Source organism: Amphiprion ocellaris, chromosome 9, assembly GCF_022539595.1.
Source record: "Amphiprion ocellaris isolate individual 3 ecotype Okinawa chromosome 9, ASM2253959v1, whole genome shotgun sequence".
NCBI classification, from domain to species: domain Eukaryota; kingdom Metazoa; phylum Chordata; class Actinopteri; family Pomacentridae; genus Amphiprion; species Amphiprion ocellaris.
In genome coordinates, this window is record NC_072774.1 from 264,548 (window position 1) to 282,514 (window position 17,967).

Consider the following 17,967-nt stretch of genomic DNA (forward strand, 5'->3'; position numbering starts at 1 on the left):
TTCCTGGTCACCAGCTGCTTTCAGAATCATTTCTAAGATTTTAATCTCGTTTTTAAAGCCTCACAAGAAGCAAACTGACTTTAGTGAGCTACTTAAGATCCTGGAAATCCTCCCACACTGTCTTCTATTCAAAACTGCTTATTTATTTTCTATATTTTAAGTATTTTACTGTCAAACTACTTCAGGAGAGTCAAACTCATCTTAGTCCAGGTTCCACATCCAGTCCAGTCTGATCTCCAGTGGACGGGACCAGTAAAATCAGTAAAACAACAGCATAATAACCTGTAAATAACCACAACTCCTAATGGTTCCTTTATTTTCCTTAAATGTTCACATTTAAGGAAAATAAATTCCGTTTCATCAACATTCAGCCTCAGTTTATCATTTCCACATTACAACTTCCAGATCACAGAGTGTCGACAAAGGAACACAACATTTAGTCATCTGGAACTGAACCATAGAGGATTTACTGGAGGATCAGAACCACAAAATTAAGATTAAAAAACAGTCAAGAACAAGATAAAACATGACAAAATGAGACAAAAAATGAGATAAAAAAGATACAAAGTGACAAAAAATGGATCAATGACAAAAATAAGACAAAAATTATGTAAATGACACAAACCATATAAAAACTTTAAAAGCGAGAAACAAAACGACAAAAAATAGACAAACAACACAAGTGAGACAAAAAGGAAACATAAAACTAGAAAAACAAAATGACAAAAATCAGACAAAAAAGACAAAAAACAACAGAAATACGACAAAATATTACAAAAATGAGACACAAGATAACAAAGAACAATCCAGCATTTTACTTTCTGATCAAAACAACTTGTCATGGTCTAGAAGTGATTTTAAATTTATAGTTTTACTAATTTACAATCTGCAGTGAATGTCTTCTCTGGAATTTTTACACTTTGAGGGCCGGATTGGACCCTCTAGAGGACCACTTTTGGCCCACGGGCCTCATGTTGGACACCCCTGGTCTACTTGTTTTTTATGCTTTGTTTTTTTATGTTCTTATGTTCTGTTGTCTTGGTTTCACCTGAACCCTCCTGACCTGCAGGAGGAACTTTCTGGCCGTTAGTTTGCTCCCACCTGATTTTTCATCATTTGATGAAATGATCTATATTTACATCTATCTATCTATCTATCTATCTATCTATCTATAGATAGATAGATAGATAGATAGATAGATAGATAGATGGATATCTATATTTATGGAAACAGAAGAAGTCAGAAAGGTCTCAGTTAGAATTAGAGGAATCCTAAAACCTACATGTTGGACGTTCTTCCTCCAGGTGTTCCCAATCCAGAAACGGTTAAATATTCCCGTCTTTACAACGTCTTTATCTCCTGGAAGCTCCTCTGTTCTCTGTTTCTGAACCATGCTGACTTTATTTTACTGGTTTTTCTTTTCAGTCTCTCATCATCTTCTCTTATTGTTTTGTGAGACGGCATCCATCCCACTTTGGCTGGTGCAGCTCTCATTTCTAGAAATATGGCTGATTTTATTAGAACTCCTAAAGCATGACAACCCAGAGTTCAGACCAGGATGCAGAGTTGTAGTCTTCCACACCTCTCTGCAGTTTCCTCTCAGCTGTCACCCTCCAGTAAATCACTTAGCTTTATTGAGACTGTGTCTGTCCCCCGACCACCAAAATTCAATAAATTAAGCAAATCAAAAATAAACAAAAGACATAGTAACCATAAAAATCTAATTAAAATTAATACCACTATTTCAACTGAGCGAAGAAACAGGACAATTAAATGTGGTCTGTTAAATATTAGATCTCTCTCGTCTAAATCTCTGTTAGTAAATGATTTGATAACTGATCACCAGATTGATTTGTTCTGTTTGACTGAAACCTGGTTGCAGCAGGAAGAATATGTTAGTCTAAATGAATCAACTCCTACTAGTCATACTAACTGTCATGTTCCTCGAATCACGGGCCGAGGAGGAGGAGTGGCAGCAATTTACCTCTCTAGCTTAAAAATGAACCAGAGACCTAAACCTAGTTACAGTTCATTTGAAAATCTTACTCTCAGTCTCTCTCATCCAGATTTAAAAGCTCAGAAACCAGTTTTATTTGTTGTTGTATATCGTCCTCCTGCTCCTTACTCTGAGTTTTTATCTCAATTCTCAGACTTTTTATCTGATTTAGTGCTCAGCTCAGATAAAGTCATTATTGTGGGTGACTTCAACATTCATGTTGACGTGGACAGTGACAGCCTTACGACTGCGTTTAATTCAATATTAGACTCAATTGGGTTTTCTCAACATGTAAATAAACCAACTCATAGTTTTAATCATACCCTTGACCTCGTTCTGACTTATGGCATAGAAATCAAACAGTTAACAGTATTTTCCCGGAACCCTCTTCTTTCTGACCATTTTATGATAACATTTCAATTTACAACAATAGATTGTATAGGAGTTAAGAATAAATATCATTACAGTAGATGTCTGTCTGACAATTCGATGACTAAATTTAAGGAAATAATAGCCTCTCTATTTAGTCCAGCACCACTTACTGATATAATGGAAGGGAAATATTATAATTTTAACCCCACAGAAGTGGATTATATTGTTAATAATGCTGCAGCCTCACTGCGTACAACACTTGATAGTGTTGCACCTGTAAAAAAGAAAGTTCTATCTCAGAGAGGACCTGCTCCTTGGTATAATTCCCAGCTGTGGACTTTAAAGCAGGCGTCCCGAAAGCTGGAAAGGAAGTGGTACTCCACTAATTTAGAGGAAGTTTATGTAGCTTAGAAAAATAGTCTAGTAATTTATAAAAAAGCTCTTCGTAATGCCAGGACAACATATTATTCATCTTTAATAGAGGAAAACAAGAACAACCCCAGGTTTCTCTTCAGCACTGTAGCCAGGCTGACAAAGAGTCAGAGCTCTGTTGAACCTTGTATTCCTTTAGCTTTGAGCAGTAACGACTTCATGAGCTTCTTTACAAATAAAATTATTACGATTAGAGAAAAAATTAATCTGGCCCTTCCTGCAAATGTCACAGATGTATCATCCAGTACAGATACTTTAGAATTGGCTGTAAGACCAGATGGATATTTAGAATTTTTCACCCCCATACATCTCTCTGAACTCATTTCTTTTTTTTTTTGTAATTATTTCTTTATTTGAAAGGTTGATGTTAATTTTACAAACATTTTTAGGACATTAACAACATGAACCTCTTTTTTTTTTTCGAAAACAGTAAACAGAAAACAGAACTGGGAGCTAACAGCAGATATTTCTATGAAAAAATAAATAAATTTAAAAAAAAAAAAAAAATTTTGGGAGATATAGATTTCAAAATGAGACCAAATGCGTATAAAGAAAAAATAAAAGTAAATTAAATTAAAATAAAACATTGAATATACTTGTATTTGTATGTACCCTCATGTATTTAGGAAGTTATATACATGTATGTATTAGGGCTGGACGATATGGATAAAAAGACATATCTCGATATTATTCAGCTGGCTATCAATATACTATATATTTCTTTATTTTTCCAGTGAATTAATAAGTTGTTAGTCCGATTTTCTTGCTTTCTTTTCGATATTGTCTAATACCCAAGTAACACAAGAAACTCGGCATAAACGATACTTTTGATATATCTTCAAGCCCCAATACCCATACAAATACTAAGACAATCAGTCAAAAAGGATTTAAATTTACGTAGATTCAGTCGAGTAAAGTCAGTTCGAAGAGGAGATATAAAATTTATCCATTTATTCCAAATTGAGAAGAATTTATCTATTCGAGTTTGCAAAGAATATGTCAATTTTTCCATTTTATATATTTCGCTAATAGTCCCAAACCAGTCATCAAGTGTTGGGGAATTTGGATTTAGCCATTTTTTGGTGATAGCTTTTTTGCTGGCAGCTAAAAGTGCCTGTAATAGTTTTACGTCCCCTCTTCTGTCCAATGTGGGAATCAGATGAAAATACAGGTTAGCAAAATCTTTTTCAATATGAACCTCAAAGACATCTTTTAAAACCTTATGGATTTCAGACCAATATTGTTGTAATGCAGGGCATTTCCAGAATATGTGGTAGTGATTTGCATCCAAGGACCCGCATTTCCTCCAACATTTTGTGTTTAGATTTTTATATTTACTCTGCTTTGGGGTCCTAAAAAAGCGTATAATGTTTTTCCAGCAGTGTTCTCTCCAGATTAGCGAGTTGGTAGAAGTCCACTGAAAAACACACACTTTACCCCAAGTCTCGTTCGAAATTTCTATTCCTGCCTCATGTTCCCATTTTTCTTTAATATGAGTAGTATTCTCGTTTTGTGCATCTAATATCCCATTATACAGTTTACTGATCCCCTTTTTTAATGAAGAATTGAAGGTTGATTTTAAAATATCGAAAAAGTTGGATGCAGCCTGAGAAAGTTGTGATCTTTTACATTGTTTATTAAAGTAGTCGCGCATTTGCAGAAACCTGAAGAAGTCAGTGTGTTCCAAACCAAATTCGGTTCTCAAGGTTTGAAAACTCCGTAATGTCCCTCTGAACTCATTTCAATAGTTTCTACATCCAAACCATCAACATGTCTTTTAGATCCTATCCCAACTAGACTGTTCAAGGAGGCTTTACCTTTAATTAATTCCTCAATGTTAGATCTGATTAATCTCTCTCTAGTAACAGGTTATGTACCACAGGCTTTTAAGGTTGCTGTAATCAAACCTTTACTTAAAAAGCCCACTCTAGATCCAGATGTTTTAGCCAACTATAGACCAATTTCCAACCTCCCATTTCTCTCCAAAATTCTGGAAAGAACAGTTGCAAATCAATTATGTGAACATTTACAAAGGAATAGCTTGTTTGAAGAGTTTCAGTCAGGCTTCAGAGTGCATCATAGCACAGAAACAGCTCTGGTGAAAGTTACTAATGACCTTCTCATAGCGTCAGATAATGGACTGGTCTCTATACTTATTTTATTGGACCTTAGTGCAGCATTCGATACAATCGACCACAAACTTTTATTACAGCGACTAGAACATTGTATTGGCATTAAAGGGACAGCACTGGACTGGTTTAAATCCTACTTATCAGACAGGTTCCAGTTTGTGCATGTCAACAATGACTCTTCTGAGCATACTAGGGTTAATCATGGAGTTCCTCAGGGTTCTGTCTTAGGACCAATACTGTTCACATTATACATGCTTCCCTTAGGCAACATTATTAGGAAGCACTGTATTAATTTCCATTGTTATGCTGACGACACTCAATTGTATTTATCTATGAAGCCAAATGAAACTAATCAGCTAGCTAGACTGCAAGATTGTCTTAAGGACATAAAGACCTGGATGACCTATAATTTCTTACTACTAAATTCAGACAAGACTGAAGTCATTGTATTTGGCCCCAAACATCTTAGAGAATTGCTTTCAAAGCATATAGTTACTCTGGATGGCATTACATTGGCCTCCAGTACTACTGTGAGGAACCTCGGTGTTATCTTTGACCAGGACATGTCCTTTAACTCGCACATAAAACAAATCTGTAGGACTTCCTTTTTCCACCTGAGAAATATTGTGAAAATCAGGAACATCCTGTCTCAGAGTGATGCAGAAAAACTAGTCCATGCATTTGTTACTTCTAGGCTTGACTACTGTAATTCCTTATTATCAGGTTGTCCCAATAGCTCTCTGAAACATCTACAGCTGATCCAAAATGCTGCAGCCAGAGTACTGACGGGAGTTAGCAAGAGAGATCATATTTCTCCTATGCTGGTTTCTCTTCATTGTCTTCCTGTGAAATGTAGAATAGAATTCAAAATCCTTCTTCTGACATATAAAGCTCTTAACAACCAATCTCCATCATATCTTAAAGACCTGATAGTACCATATTATCCTAGCAGAACTCTTCACTCTCAGACTGCAGGCTTACTTGTTGTTCCTAGAATCTCTAAAAGTAGAATGTGAGGCAGAGCCTCAGTTATCAGCTCCTCTCCTGTGGAACCAGCTCCCAGTTTGGGTTCGGGAGGCGGACACCCTCTCTATTTTTAAGACCAGGCTTAAAACCTTCCTTTTTGACAAAGCTTATAGTTAGGGCTGACTGGGTGACCCTGACGGGGTGAGCTGGTGTTTTCATTTGCACAACTGACTTCCCCTCTTGACGTCCCTTTAGTTTGCCCCTAGTTATGCTGCTATAGGCCTAGGCTGCTGGGGAACCTCTCTGGATGCACTGAGCCCTTCTCTAACTACCTATGTATTTACTATATATACCATCATTGCATTACATTCACTCTGTTTCTTTCTGTGTCCTTTCTCCGAGTGTCCCTGGTCCCAGAGCTGGATGCTGGATGCTTCAGATGTGTGGCTGTGTTTTATGGTCCTTGTGTCCCACCCCCCACCTCCCTATCTCTACCCCTCTATCTGTATCCCTCTATCTCTACCTCTACCTCCCTATCTCTACCCCTCTATCTGTATCCCTCTATCTCTACCTCTCCCCCTCTATCTCTACCCCTCTATCTGTATCCCTCTATCTCTACCTCTACCCCTCTATCTCTACCTTTCTACCTCTTCTGTCCCTCTCAACCCACCCGGCCAGCAGGCAGATGGGTCCCCCCACATTAGAGCCGGGTTCTGCTCGAGGTTTTTTTCCCTGTTAAAAGGGTGTTTTCCTTGCCACTGTCGCCTTTTGGCTTGCTCTGGGGGTTCAGGCATATGGGTTCTGTAAAGCGTCTCGAGACAATTTGACTGTAATTGGCGCTATATAAATAAAATTGAATTGAATTGAATTGAATTGAATTGTGTCACATTTGTGTCATTTTGTCTGTTTTCTGCCATTTTGAGTCATTTTTTGGTCTCGTTTTTGTCATTTTCTGTCTAGGTTTTGTTGTTTTTTGTCTTGTGTAGCATCTCGCTTGTCAGTTTGTCTTGTTTTTTGTTGTTTTGTGTCTCATTTTGTGTCTCATCTCTGTTGATTTCTTCTTGTTTTATGGTGTTCTGTCTCATTTTTGTCATTTTGAGTCTAATTTGTGGTTTTAGGTCGTGTTTGTCACTTCGTCCTGTTTTTTGCCCCTTTGTGTCGTTTTTTTTGTCATTTTGTGTGGTATTTGGGTCGTTGTATGTTTATTTTTTTACATTTTATGTCTTGTTTCTGTCATTTCGTGACTCTTCTTGATGTTTTTCTATCTCTGGACGTCTCCTCTCTCCTCTGCTCCTCATCAGTAGTAGATGTTTCACCATGCTGGACGGATCTCCAACTACTTGCTCCTCTGTTCTGTTTCTGCTACTTTTTTTTATTGTGGAAACATTGCCTGCAGTTCATCCTGAACCTGTGATTGGTCTCAGCTGGCTTTAAGTTTGTGCGGAGGAGTGCAGAAGTTTTATTTTTTTACAGAATCTCGGTCAAGCAAAGGGTTAATTTTGGATGAATTTTTACATAAAACCTGCAGAGTGAAGTGGTTTTGGTAAAAAAAAAAAAAAAAAAATCACAATTCTAAGCTGGATTTGTTTTCTAGTTGAGGTGCACACCATAGAGGATGAGTTCAGGAACCACCAGAAAGTTAGAAATTAGGAAACTACAGTTTGTGGTGTGTTTTTAAACATAATACGCCTTTCGGAGTTCAGGATTAATGGATTTACTCAAGCACAAATCTGCAGCAGGACTTGGGTCGATATTTTACAGAAACTCCCTGAATTTTTATTCCATGACGGCTGGTTGCAGATGAGTCACTAAAAACTTCATGTTTACACCCAGAAACACTCAGTTCTCTGGTGAAAACAAGCAGTTTATTATCGGTGAGTTTAAATCACACAAATAGAATGAAGTGTTTGGATGAAATATCATGATTGATTCTTACATTTGTTTTCTAATGGTGCTGCACGAGACATTCAAGGACCGAAAGTTGGAAATCTGACGATTGTTTTTACAGTTTCTGGTTGATGAATGGTGTCATTTTGGCCATTTTTTAAAAAGATAACGTTCCTTTCAAACCTGCTAGCAGCTTTTGGAATTCAGAGAGTAAAATATACAATGAAACCTTTCTACTTTTACTGCAGTAAAAATATGAATGCAGGACTTTCTCCTGGGGTTTTAGAGCTCTCATTCTACCTCTGAACTGATAGAATTTTAAAAAATGGCCTGTTGGTTGCAGCTGAGTCACTGAAGGCTTCATGTTTGCACTGAGGAGTGCTACATTTTTAGTTTTTCATAGAATCTGGCTAATGCAAATGGTTTATTTTTGGTGAATTTTTCGGTGTCACAGAATAAAGTATAAATGTAGATGTTTCTGGGTTTTGGGGTTCATAAATGTATCGTGCTTCACCATGAAGTTCTTGTAGGAAAGTTTTCATATAAATAAAGTTATTATCAGTCTGACCTACCTCTTGCCTTTTAAATAAAGTTATTATCAGTCTGACCTCTTGTCGTATAAATAAAGTTATTTGGGGTCTGACCTCATGTCTTTTAAATAAAGTTATAACTCTGACCTCGTCCACAGGAGGCTGAACACTCGCTGAGGGCTCCTCTCCTCCACACAAACGGCGGCTGGGTGTCCAGCGGGAGGTCGGTCCGAGGAGGAATCCGAGCGTTCCTATTGGGCGCCGATCCCCGAGGGCGTGACCTGTCAGGTGTCCAACGATCCAGTGAGGAAGTGGAGGAAGGAATGAGGACCAGAGGAGGAACAGGACGAGGCTCCTCCATGGACACCATGAGAGGACCTGAGGAGGGACAGGAGGTGAAACGAGTCCAATGATGTCATGATGAGGTCATAGTCTGCTGACAGCAAACATGTGGAGCCGACCGAATCCATCTGGGTCACAAAGACTGAAAACTCACTTGAAACCATAGTCTAATCCCACAACCACACCTGTCATCAGAAACACCATCATCAGAAACACCGTCCTAAGAAACCCATCCTCATCAGAAACACCGTCCTAAGAAACCCGTCCTCATCAGAAACACCGTCCTCATCAGAAACACCGTACTAAGAAACACCGTCCTCATCAGAAACATCGTCCTAAGAAACACCGTCCTCATCAGAAACACAGTCCTCATCAGAAACACCCTCCTCATCAGAAACATCGTCCTCATCAGAATCACCGTCCTCATCAGAAACACCTTCCTAAGAAACACCATCCTCATCAGAAACACTGTCCTCATCAGAAACATCGTCCTCATCAGATTCACCGTCCTAAGAAACATCGTCCTCATCAGAAACACCGTCCTCATCAGAAACATCGTCCTCATCAGAAACACCGTCCTCATCAGAAACACCGTCCTCATCAGAAACATCGTCCTCATCAGAAACACCGTCCTAAGAAACACTGTCCTCATCAGAAACACCGTCCTAAGAAACACCATCCTCATCAGAAACACAGTCCTCATCAGAAACACCATCCTCATCAGAAACACCGTCCTCATCAGAAACACCGTCCTAAGAAACCCCGTCCTCATCAGAAACATCGTCCTCATCAGGAACACCGTCCTCATCAGAAACATCGTCCTCATCAGAATCACCGTCCTCATCAGAAACACCGTCCTAAGAAACACCATCCTCATCAGAAACACAGTCCTCATCAGAAACACCATCCTCATCAGAAACACCGTCCTCATCAGAAACACCGTCCTAAGAAACCCCGTCCTCATCAGAAACATCGTCCTCATCAGGAACACCATCCTCATCAGAAACATCGTCCTCATCAGAATCACCGTCCTCATCAGAAACACCGTCATCATCAGAAACACCGTCCTAAGAAACACCGTCCTCATCAGAAACATCGTCCTCATCAGAAACACCGTCCTCATCAGAAACACCATCCTCAGAAACATCGTCCTCATCAGAAACACCGTTATCAGAAACACCTTCATCAGAAACACCATTATCAGAAACACCGTCCTCATCAGAAACACTGTCCTCATCAGAAACACCATCATCAGAAACACCATGCTCATCAGAAACACCATCCTAAAAAACACTGTCCTCATCAGAAACATCGTCCTCATCAGAATCACTCTCCTCATCAGAAACATCATCCTCATCAGAAACATCGTCTTCATCAGAAACACCATCCTCATCAGAAACATCATCCTCATCAGAATCACCGTCCTCATCAGAAACACCATCATCAGAAACACCGTCCTCAACAGAAACATCGTCCTCATCAGAATCACCATCCTCATCAGAAACACCGTCCTCATCAGAAACATCGTCCTCATCAGAAACACCGTCCTAAGAAACACCGTCCTCATCAGAAACACCGTTCTCATCAGAAACACCGTCCTAAAAAACACCGTCTCATCAGAAACACTGTCCTCATCAGAAACATCGTCCTCATCAGAATCGCCGTCCTAAGAAACACCGTCCTTATCAGAAACATCGTCCTCATCAGAAACACCGTCCTCATCAGAAACATCGTCCTCATCAGAATCGCCGTCCTAAGAAACACTGTCCTCATCAGAAACATCGTCCTCATCAGAAACACCGTCCTCATCAGAAACATCGTCCTCATCAGAATCGCCGTCCTAAGAAACATCGTCCTCATCAGAAACACCTTCCTCATCAGAAACATGGTCCTCATCAGAAACACCGTCCTCATCAGAAACATCGTCCTCATTAGAAACACCATCCTAAGAAACCCTGTCCTCATCAGAAACATCGTCCTCATCAGAAACATCGTCCTCATCAGAATCACCGTCCTCATCAGAAACACCGTCCTCATCAGAAACACCATTATCAGAAACACCATCCTCATCAGAAACGCAATTATCAGAAACACCATCCTCATCAGAAACACCGTCCTCATCAGAAACACCATCATCAGAAACACCGTCCTCAGAAACACCATCCTCATCAGAAACACCGTCCTCATCAGAAACACCGTCCTCATCAGAAACACCGTCCTCAGAAACACCGTCCTCATCAGAAACACCGTCCTCAGAAACACCTCAGAGGACGTTTCCTTCTGCAGCTCAGAGAGAATCTCCTACTTGATTTATGGCCAGATGTAGCTCCATGCTAAGCTAACGGATGCTACCGCAGCTAACGGATGCTACTGCAGTGCCCATGCTACTGCAGCTAACGGATGCTACTGCAGCCTCCATGCTACTGCAGCCTCCATGCTACTGCAGCTAACAGATGCTACTGCATCTAATGGATGTTACTTCAGCCTCCATGCTACTGCAGCTAACGGATGCTACTGCATCCTCCATGCTACTGCAGCTAACAGATGCTACTGCAACTAACGGATGCTACTGCAGCTAACAGATGCTACTGCAACTAACGGATGCTACTGCAGCTAACAGATGCTACTGCAGCGTCCATGATACTGCAGCTAACGGATGCTACTGAAGCTAACGGATGCTACTTCAGCCTCCATGCTACTGCAGCTAACGGATGCTACTGCAACTAACGGATGCTACTGCAGCCTCCATGCTACTGCAGCTAACAGAAAGCTACTGCAGCTAATGGATGCTACTGCAGCTAACAGATGCTACTGCAGCGTCCATGCTACTGCAGCTAACGGATGCTACTGCAGCTAATGGATGCTACTGCAGCCTCCATGCTACTGCAGCTAACAGATGCTACTGTAGCTAATGGATGCTACTGCAGCTAACGGATGCTACTGCAGCTAACAGATGCTACTGCAGCTAACGGATGCTACTGCAGCTAACGGATGCTACTACAGCTAACGGGACAGAGCAGGTTGACTGGACGTACTGCGAAGCGATGCCCTTGCTGGCTCTCGGTCCCTCAGCTGTTCCCTCATTGGCTCTCGGTCCCTCGGCTGTTCCTTCAGCTGTTCCCTCGGCCATTCCCTCGCTTGCTCTCTGGGCGCCTCCCTCTCCATCAGCCTCTCCTCCTTCTTCTCCAGTGGGACATAGAACTCGTAGTCTATGCCGGGGTTCTCCTTGTGGAAAATGATCTGGAGGGAAAAACAATAAAAGCAGGAGGTCAGGATGAGCTGCAGGATGTGTACTCTGGGCTTCATGTTTAAACCCAAGAGGAACTATGATCCAACGCAGTGGTCATGGGTTCGAGTCCGACCAACGGATGTTTACTGCATGTCATCTCCTGTCCTTCTCTCTCCACTGTTCTCTAGAATATATAATAAGAACAATAATAATATATTTAAGGCAAAAAGGCCAAAAAAATTACTGAAAAACAACCTGCAGGCCAAAAGTCAATCATGTAAAACTAATCAGCAGAACTTTTTGATCCGATCGGTGGTTTATTCTGGAAACAGGATCAACTCCTCCATCAACAGAGATTATTGATCTGCTGTCCAATGTTCCAGATTAGAAGATATAAGAAACTTTCAGGTTTTTATCTTTATAGTTCCTCAGATTTAATGAGAGGATAAATCTGATAAAGGGAGGGTTAGTGGGTCTATGGGCAGATTTTAAATAAATTATCCTGGAAAGTATTTAATCCATGAAGCTAAAATCCCTGAAGCTGAAGCTGTCAAACAGTCTGAGATGAAGAGACTCTGAAAGCATTCTTGGAGGCACTTTAAGGTCCAGACGTGACGAGAAATCACTTCCTTGGCGTGAAACACGACACAAACCCAAAAACCTTGTCCTCTTTTTGTCTCTACAGAAGCAAAGATTTGGAAATAAAAGCTTCTTCGTCTTTTCCATCTATATCAACAAACATCATCAGGAGTTCTTCTACTCTAACCTTGTACAACCCACTGTTGCAGAAAAACAACATAAGTTCTATTTTTTTTACAATATTATGTCCTAATTTATATATATTCGTGGTGGGATGCGAGTAAAAAAAATTAATGTAATTAATTACAGGCTTTGTAATTAATTAATCGCGATTAATTGCAGTTTTGTCAAATAGCAATATTTGACACAATAAGTGAAGTTTTTCAATTCCAATAAAATTGTGGTTGACAGTTGAATCAATGAATAGACATATACGTGTTTATAATTTAAAATTTATTTTAAAAAAGGAAAATGGGACATATAGAAAAAAGTGATTTTGATGACAAAGCCTGAATTTAGTTGTTTTTTTCCACTGTATGGCACATAAAATCAGCATAAGTAGTTTAAGGAGCTTCAGAAAGTTGAAAATCCAGAGATTCATTCTGTTTTCATCTTTTCTGGGTCTGATAAATGGTGGAATTTTGATGGTTCTTTTTATAGGAATATCAATTTTTATTCATGTTATTTTTTTTTATAAACAAAAAGTTTATAATTAAGTTTTTTAAAAAGATATTTTTGTTGTTTAGGTTATTCCTCCTCCAAGGAGGCAGAGCCTCGATGGAGTAAAAATTTAAACCACAAAAATGTTTCATTTCTATTTATCTGCATTTTTCATCTGTCTGCTACATTCACAGATTACTGCAAATCTAAGTGCAATTATAGCGATTTTATTCAACATTTTAAGACTTTCTGTAAGCTCAAGCACTGTCTAGAAAAGTGGTCTATTATGGGATGGCTACACCGTTAGCCGTTAGCATGACTCGTAGCTAACGTTAGCTCTGGTGCTAACAGCAACATGTTTTACATTGAGGTGATACCGTCGGCTTGAAGTGACGCAGTGATCAGAAAACTCTTTGTTGTACAATTTACACACAACCAGGCTTTTATCCAAGCTGCCATCAGGAAGATTTTTAAAAGAAAACTTTCTGTCCAACAAGCTCAATCTCATCTTCCTTCACTGTTCACCAGTGCCTGACTTCACTCAGTGCTTCCTGTGCTTCTTCTTCATGGCTACAAACAGACTTTAGGTTCATTACCGCCACCTACTGGGCTGGAATGTTCATCAGAGTTACCGGTGTGCCAGAAATGAGGGAAGTGAGAAGGGTGCAATTAATTGCGTTATTATTTTAAACAAGTTATTTTCGCTGTAATTAATGAATCAAAATTAACGCGTTCTCTAAAAGTAGAATATGAGGCAGAGCCTTCAGTTATCAGCTCCTCTCCTGTGGAACCAGCTCCCAGTTTGGGTTCTGGAGGCGGACACCCTCTCTAATTTTAAGACCAGGCTTAAAACCTTCCTTTTTGACAAATCTTATAGTTAGGACTGACTGGGGGACCCTGAGGGGGTCAGCTGGAGTCTTCCTCTTGGACGTCCCTTAGTTCTGCCCCTAGTTCTGCTGCTACAGGCCTAGGCTGCTGGAGGACCTCTCTGGATGCACTGAGCCCTTCTCTATCTACCATTAGATTTAATATATATATATACCATTATTGCATTACACTCACTCTGTTTCTCCGTGTCCTTTCTCCGAGTGTCCCTGATCCCAGAGCTGGATGCTTCAGATCTGTGGTGGTTCTCCCACCAACTGGCCTAATCTCCATCTGTGGGATGCTGCTGCTGCTGACCTTCCTCCAGCCCACTGCTTCTAGCTGCCCATTTCCATCAATCTACTCTGCATCACCCTCACCATACTTGATTTGCTAATCTACATATTTTTGAATTTACCACCAGCTATATATGTAGTATATTTAATGCCAGAGTCATACACCATAGCAGTAAACTATAATCAGTTTCCATGTTAGTTGTACTTTGCATGTATCATCTGTCTGATCATACATGTATTAAACTGTCTGTTTTATGGTCCTTGTGTCCCCCCCCCACCTCTCTACCTCTACCCCTCTACCTCTATCCCTCTATCTCTACCTCTCTACCTCTTCTGTCCCTCTCAACCCACCCGGCCAGCAGCAGATGGTTCCCCCACATTAGAGCCGGGTTCTGCTCGAGGTTTTTTTCCCTGTTAAAAGGGTGTTTTCCTGCCACTGTCTCCTTAGGGCTGCTCTGGGGGTTCAGGCATATGGGTTCTGTAAAGTGTCTTGAGACAATTTGACTGTAATTGGCACTATATAAATAAAATTGAACTGAACTGAATCTGGATCCATCTGGGGGATCTGGATCAGAGCGCCTCAGGCTCCAACAGTCATATGGATCTGAGAAACATTCAGCGATTCTAATCTGCAGCGTCCTGCTTCCTGTTTGCTTAAAATAAAAGCCTTAATGCTCACATAAAGCTGCAGCAGAGCCGTGGTGGGTCCCGGTGCCTTCAGGGACTCGCCCTTCTCCTCTTCCCCTTCCGCCTGAGCTCTGGGTCGGGTGTAGGTGAAGGTGGTCCCTCCCGCCTCGTAGTCTCCTGGAGGGTCCACGGCCCAGCGTCCATTCACCACCGAGGCCCCGGTGCCGCTCCGCATAGCTGCAGAGACACAGGATGTCAGCACCATTCATTTCACTTTTTATTTAGTTTTACCCTCTGGAGATGTGACAGGATGATGGCTTTAGAAAAAATCACCAAAATAAAAGCATGTCTCAGAGCAAGAAACCTTCATATTTCATCAAATGAATTTATTTTACTTGGGTCTTTTTAAAAATTGCCCAAAAATCAGCCAATTATCAGAATCAGATTCTGTGAAAAATTAAAAATTCTGTTCCTCCTGGTGCAACCGTGAAGGCATGACTGACTCTGCTGCAACCAACAGTCTCAGAACTAAAAATCTGACTTTCAACTTAAAAAGTTCCAGCACCGAGTCATGCATTCAAATCAGCACTTCAGTAAAAGCAGAAAAGCATCACAATCAGATCCATAAAACCCTAAAACCTGCAGCACGTTGGACAAGGATGTTATCTTTAAAAGAAAAAAATCACCAAAAAGAGCCGAGAGCAGAGCAAGACACTGTAAAAAACTCAAAGAATGCTCAATCGATTTTCTTTTTGTCCTTAAACTAATCAGGTTAGACGTTTTCTTCCATCTGAGAAATTTAAACAAATCTTCAGAGTCATGCAGCAAAAATCAGGAGAGTTTCTGTCTCAGATCTGAAAAATAACAAAATACCTGCCTTCAAAATAAAAGTAGAAAAGTATCATCATCAAAATATATTTAATCATCTTAAAAGCAGAAGTCACCAGGGGCTTTGAAAGCCCCCCCCCCCCCCCCCCCCGCAATGGTTCCATTAATCAGTCAGAAACTGCAAAAAAAAAAAAAAAAAAAAAGGAAATAGCATTGGATTTTCAACTTTCTGATGGTCCTTGAACTACTCACAGAATTCCACTGGAAAATAAATCTGAGCTTCCAGTCGAGATGTTTGATCAGAATCACTTCATTCTGCTAAAAACAGGCCGTTTGCACAAACCTGATTCTGTAAAGAACTAAAATCTTTGTCCTCCTCTGTGGCTCGGCTGCAACCAGGAGTGACGGAAAATAAATTCAGTGAAGCTCGAAAGAACGTTTGGATCTTCAACTGCTGGTCTTTGAACTGCCCGTCTGTGTTGTGTTTAATGTCCAGCAACAAATCGGAGCTCAGAATCCTGATGTTTCATCGATTCAATCATTTCTGCGTCTCATTCTGAAAGAATCGGTGAACATCTAAAGAAGCTGAATGTCTGCTGGATTCTTAAGGAAAAGGCTCCTGTGAGCTCAAAAGGCCTCCAGACGGACAAACGGAGACTTTGGAGTCTGATGGACCAACAGCAGAGAGACAAACTCTGAGCCTCAGAGCTGTCAAACGCAGTGATTCAGCTCCAGATCTGCACTTTCCTGGCCAGCGTTTCTCTTTTCTTTGACTCGTCTGGTTGTGTTTCCTACCGAGGTAGTTGGGGCTGGCTCTCCTCTCCGTGATGTTGATGAAGGTGGCCCCTGGTGGGACATTCAGGATCTTGTGGTAGCCCAGAGGAACCGTGATGTTCTGGAAGCTTCCCGTCACCTTTCTGCAGGAAGTCTCATGTCCGCCGCAAACTCCACACCGGTCGATCACCGAGTCGGAGCCCAGGACGCCGTCACAGCCTTCAGTCTGGAGGAGAAGAACTTTTATATTATTAAGACCTCACCAGACACCTGAAGATCTAAACCTCACCAGACACCTGAAGATCTAAACCCCACCAGACACCTGAAGACCTAAAACTCACCAGACACCTGAAGATCTAAACCTCACCAGACACCTGAAGATCTAAACCTCACCAGACACCTGAAGATCTAAACCCCACCAGACACCTGAAGATCTAAACCTCACCAGACACCTGAAGATCTAAACCTCACCAGACACCTGAAGATCTAAACCCCACCAGACACCTGAAGACCTAAAACTCACCAGACACCTGAAGATCTAAACCTCACCAGACACCTGAATATCTAAACCTCACCAGACACCTGAATATCTAAACCTCACCAGACATCTGAAGATCTAAACCCCACCAGACACCTGAAGATCTAAACCTCTCTAGACATCTGAAGACCTAAACCTCACCAGACACCTGAATATCTAAACCTCACCAAACATCTGAAGACCTAAACCTCACCAGACCCCTGAAGATCTAAGCCCCACCAGATATCTGAAGATCTAAACCCCACCAGACACCTGAAGATCTAAACCTCTGTAGACATCTGAAGACCTAAACCTCACCAGACACCTGAATATCTAAACCTCACCAGACATCTGAAGACCTAAACCTCACCAGACACCTGAAGATCTAAACCTCACCAGACACCTGAAGATCTAAACCTCACCAGACATCTGAAGATCTAAATCCCACCAGACACCTGAAGATCTAAACCTCACCAGACATCTGAAGACCTAAACCTCACCAGACATCTGAAGACCTAAACCTCACCAGACCCCTGAAGATCTAAACCTCACCAGACATCTGAAGATCTCAACCTCACCAGACATCTGAAGACCTGAACCTCACCAGACATCTGAAGATCTAAACCCCACCAGACACCTGAAGATCTAAACCCCACCAGACCCCTGAAGATCTAAACCTCACCAGACATCTGAAGATCTAAACCTCACCAGACACCTGAAGATCTAAACCCCACCAGACACCTGAAGATCTAAACCTCACCAGACACCTGAAGATCTAAACCCCACCACACATCTGAAGATCTAAACCCCACCAGACACCTGAAGATCTAAACCTCACCAGACATCTGAAGATCTAAACCCCACCAGACATCTGAAGATCTGAGCCTCACCAGACATCTGAAGATCTAAACCTCACCAGACATCTGAAGATCTAAA

At 41.0% G+C, this 17,967-nt stretch overlaps 1 protein-coding gene across 1 annotated transcript in view; it reads right to left on the bottom strand.

The window, feature by feature from the left end:
* The window catches only part of adamtsl4 (ADAMTS-like 4), a 78,840-nt gene that overhangs the window by 25,461 nt on the left and 35,412 nt on the right, over positions 1-17,967 (bottom strand). The window contains exons 7-10 of the mRNA XM_055013544.1: positions 16,536-16,740; positions 14,965-15,149; positions 11,693-11,897; positions 8,463-8,693 (exon numbers count right to left, since the gene is read on the bottom strand). Of these exons, the coding sequence (XP_054869519.1) occupies positions 8,463-8,693; positions 11,693-11,897; positions 14,965-15,149; positions 16,536-16,740 (826 nt within the window). The remainder of the gene's footprint in view (positions 1-8,462; positions 8,694-11,692; positions 11,898-14,964; positions 15,150-16,535; positions 16,741-17,967) is intronic.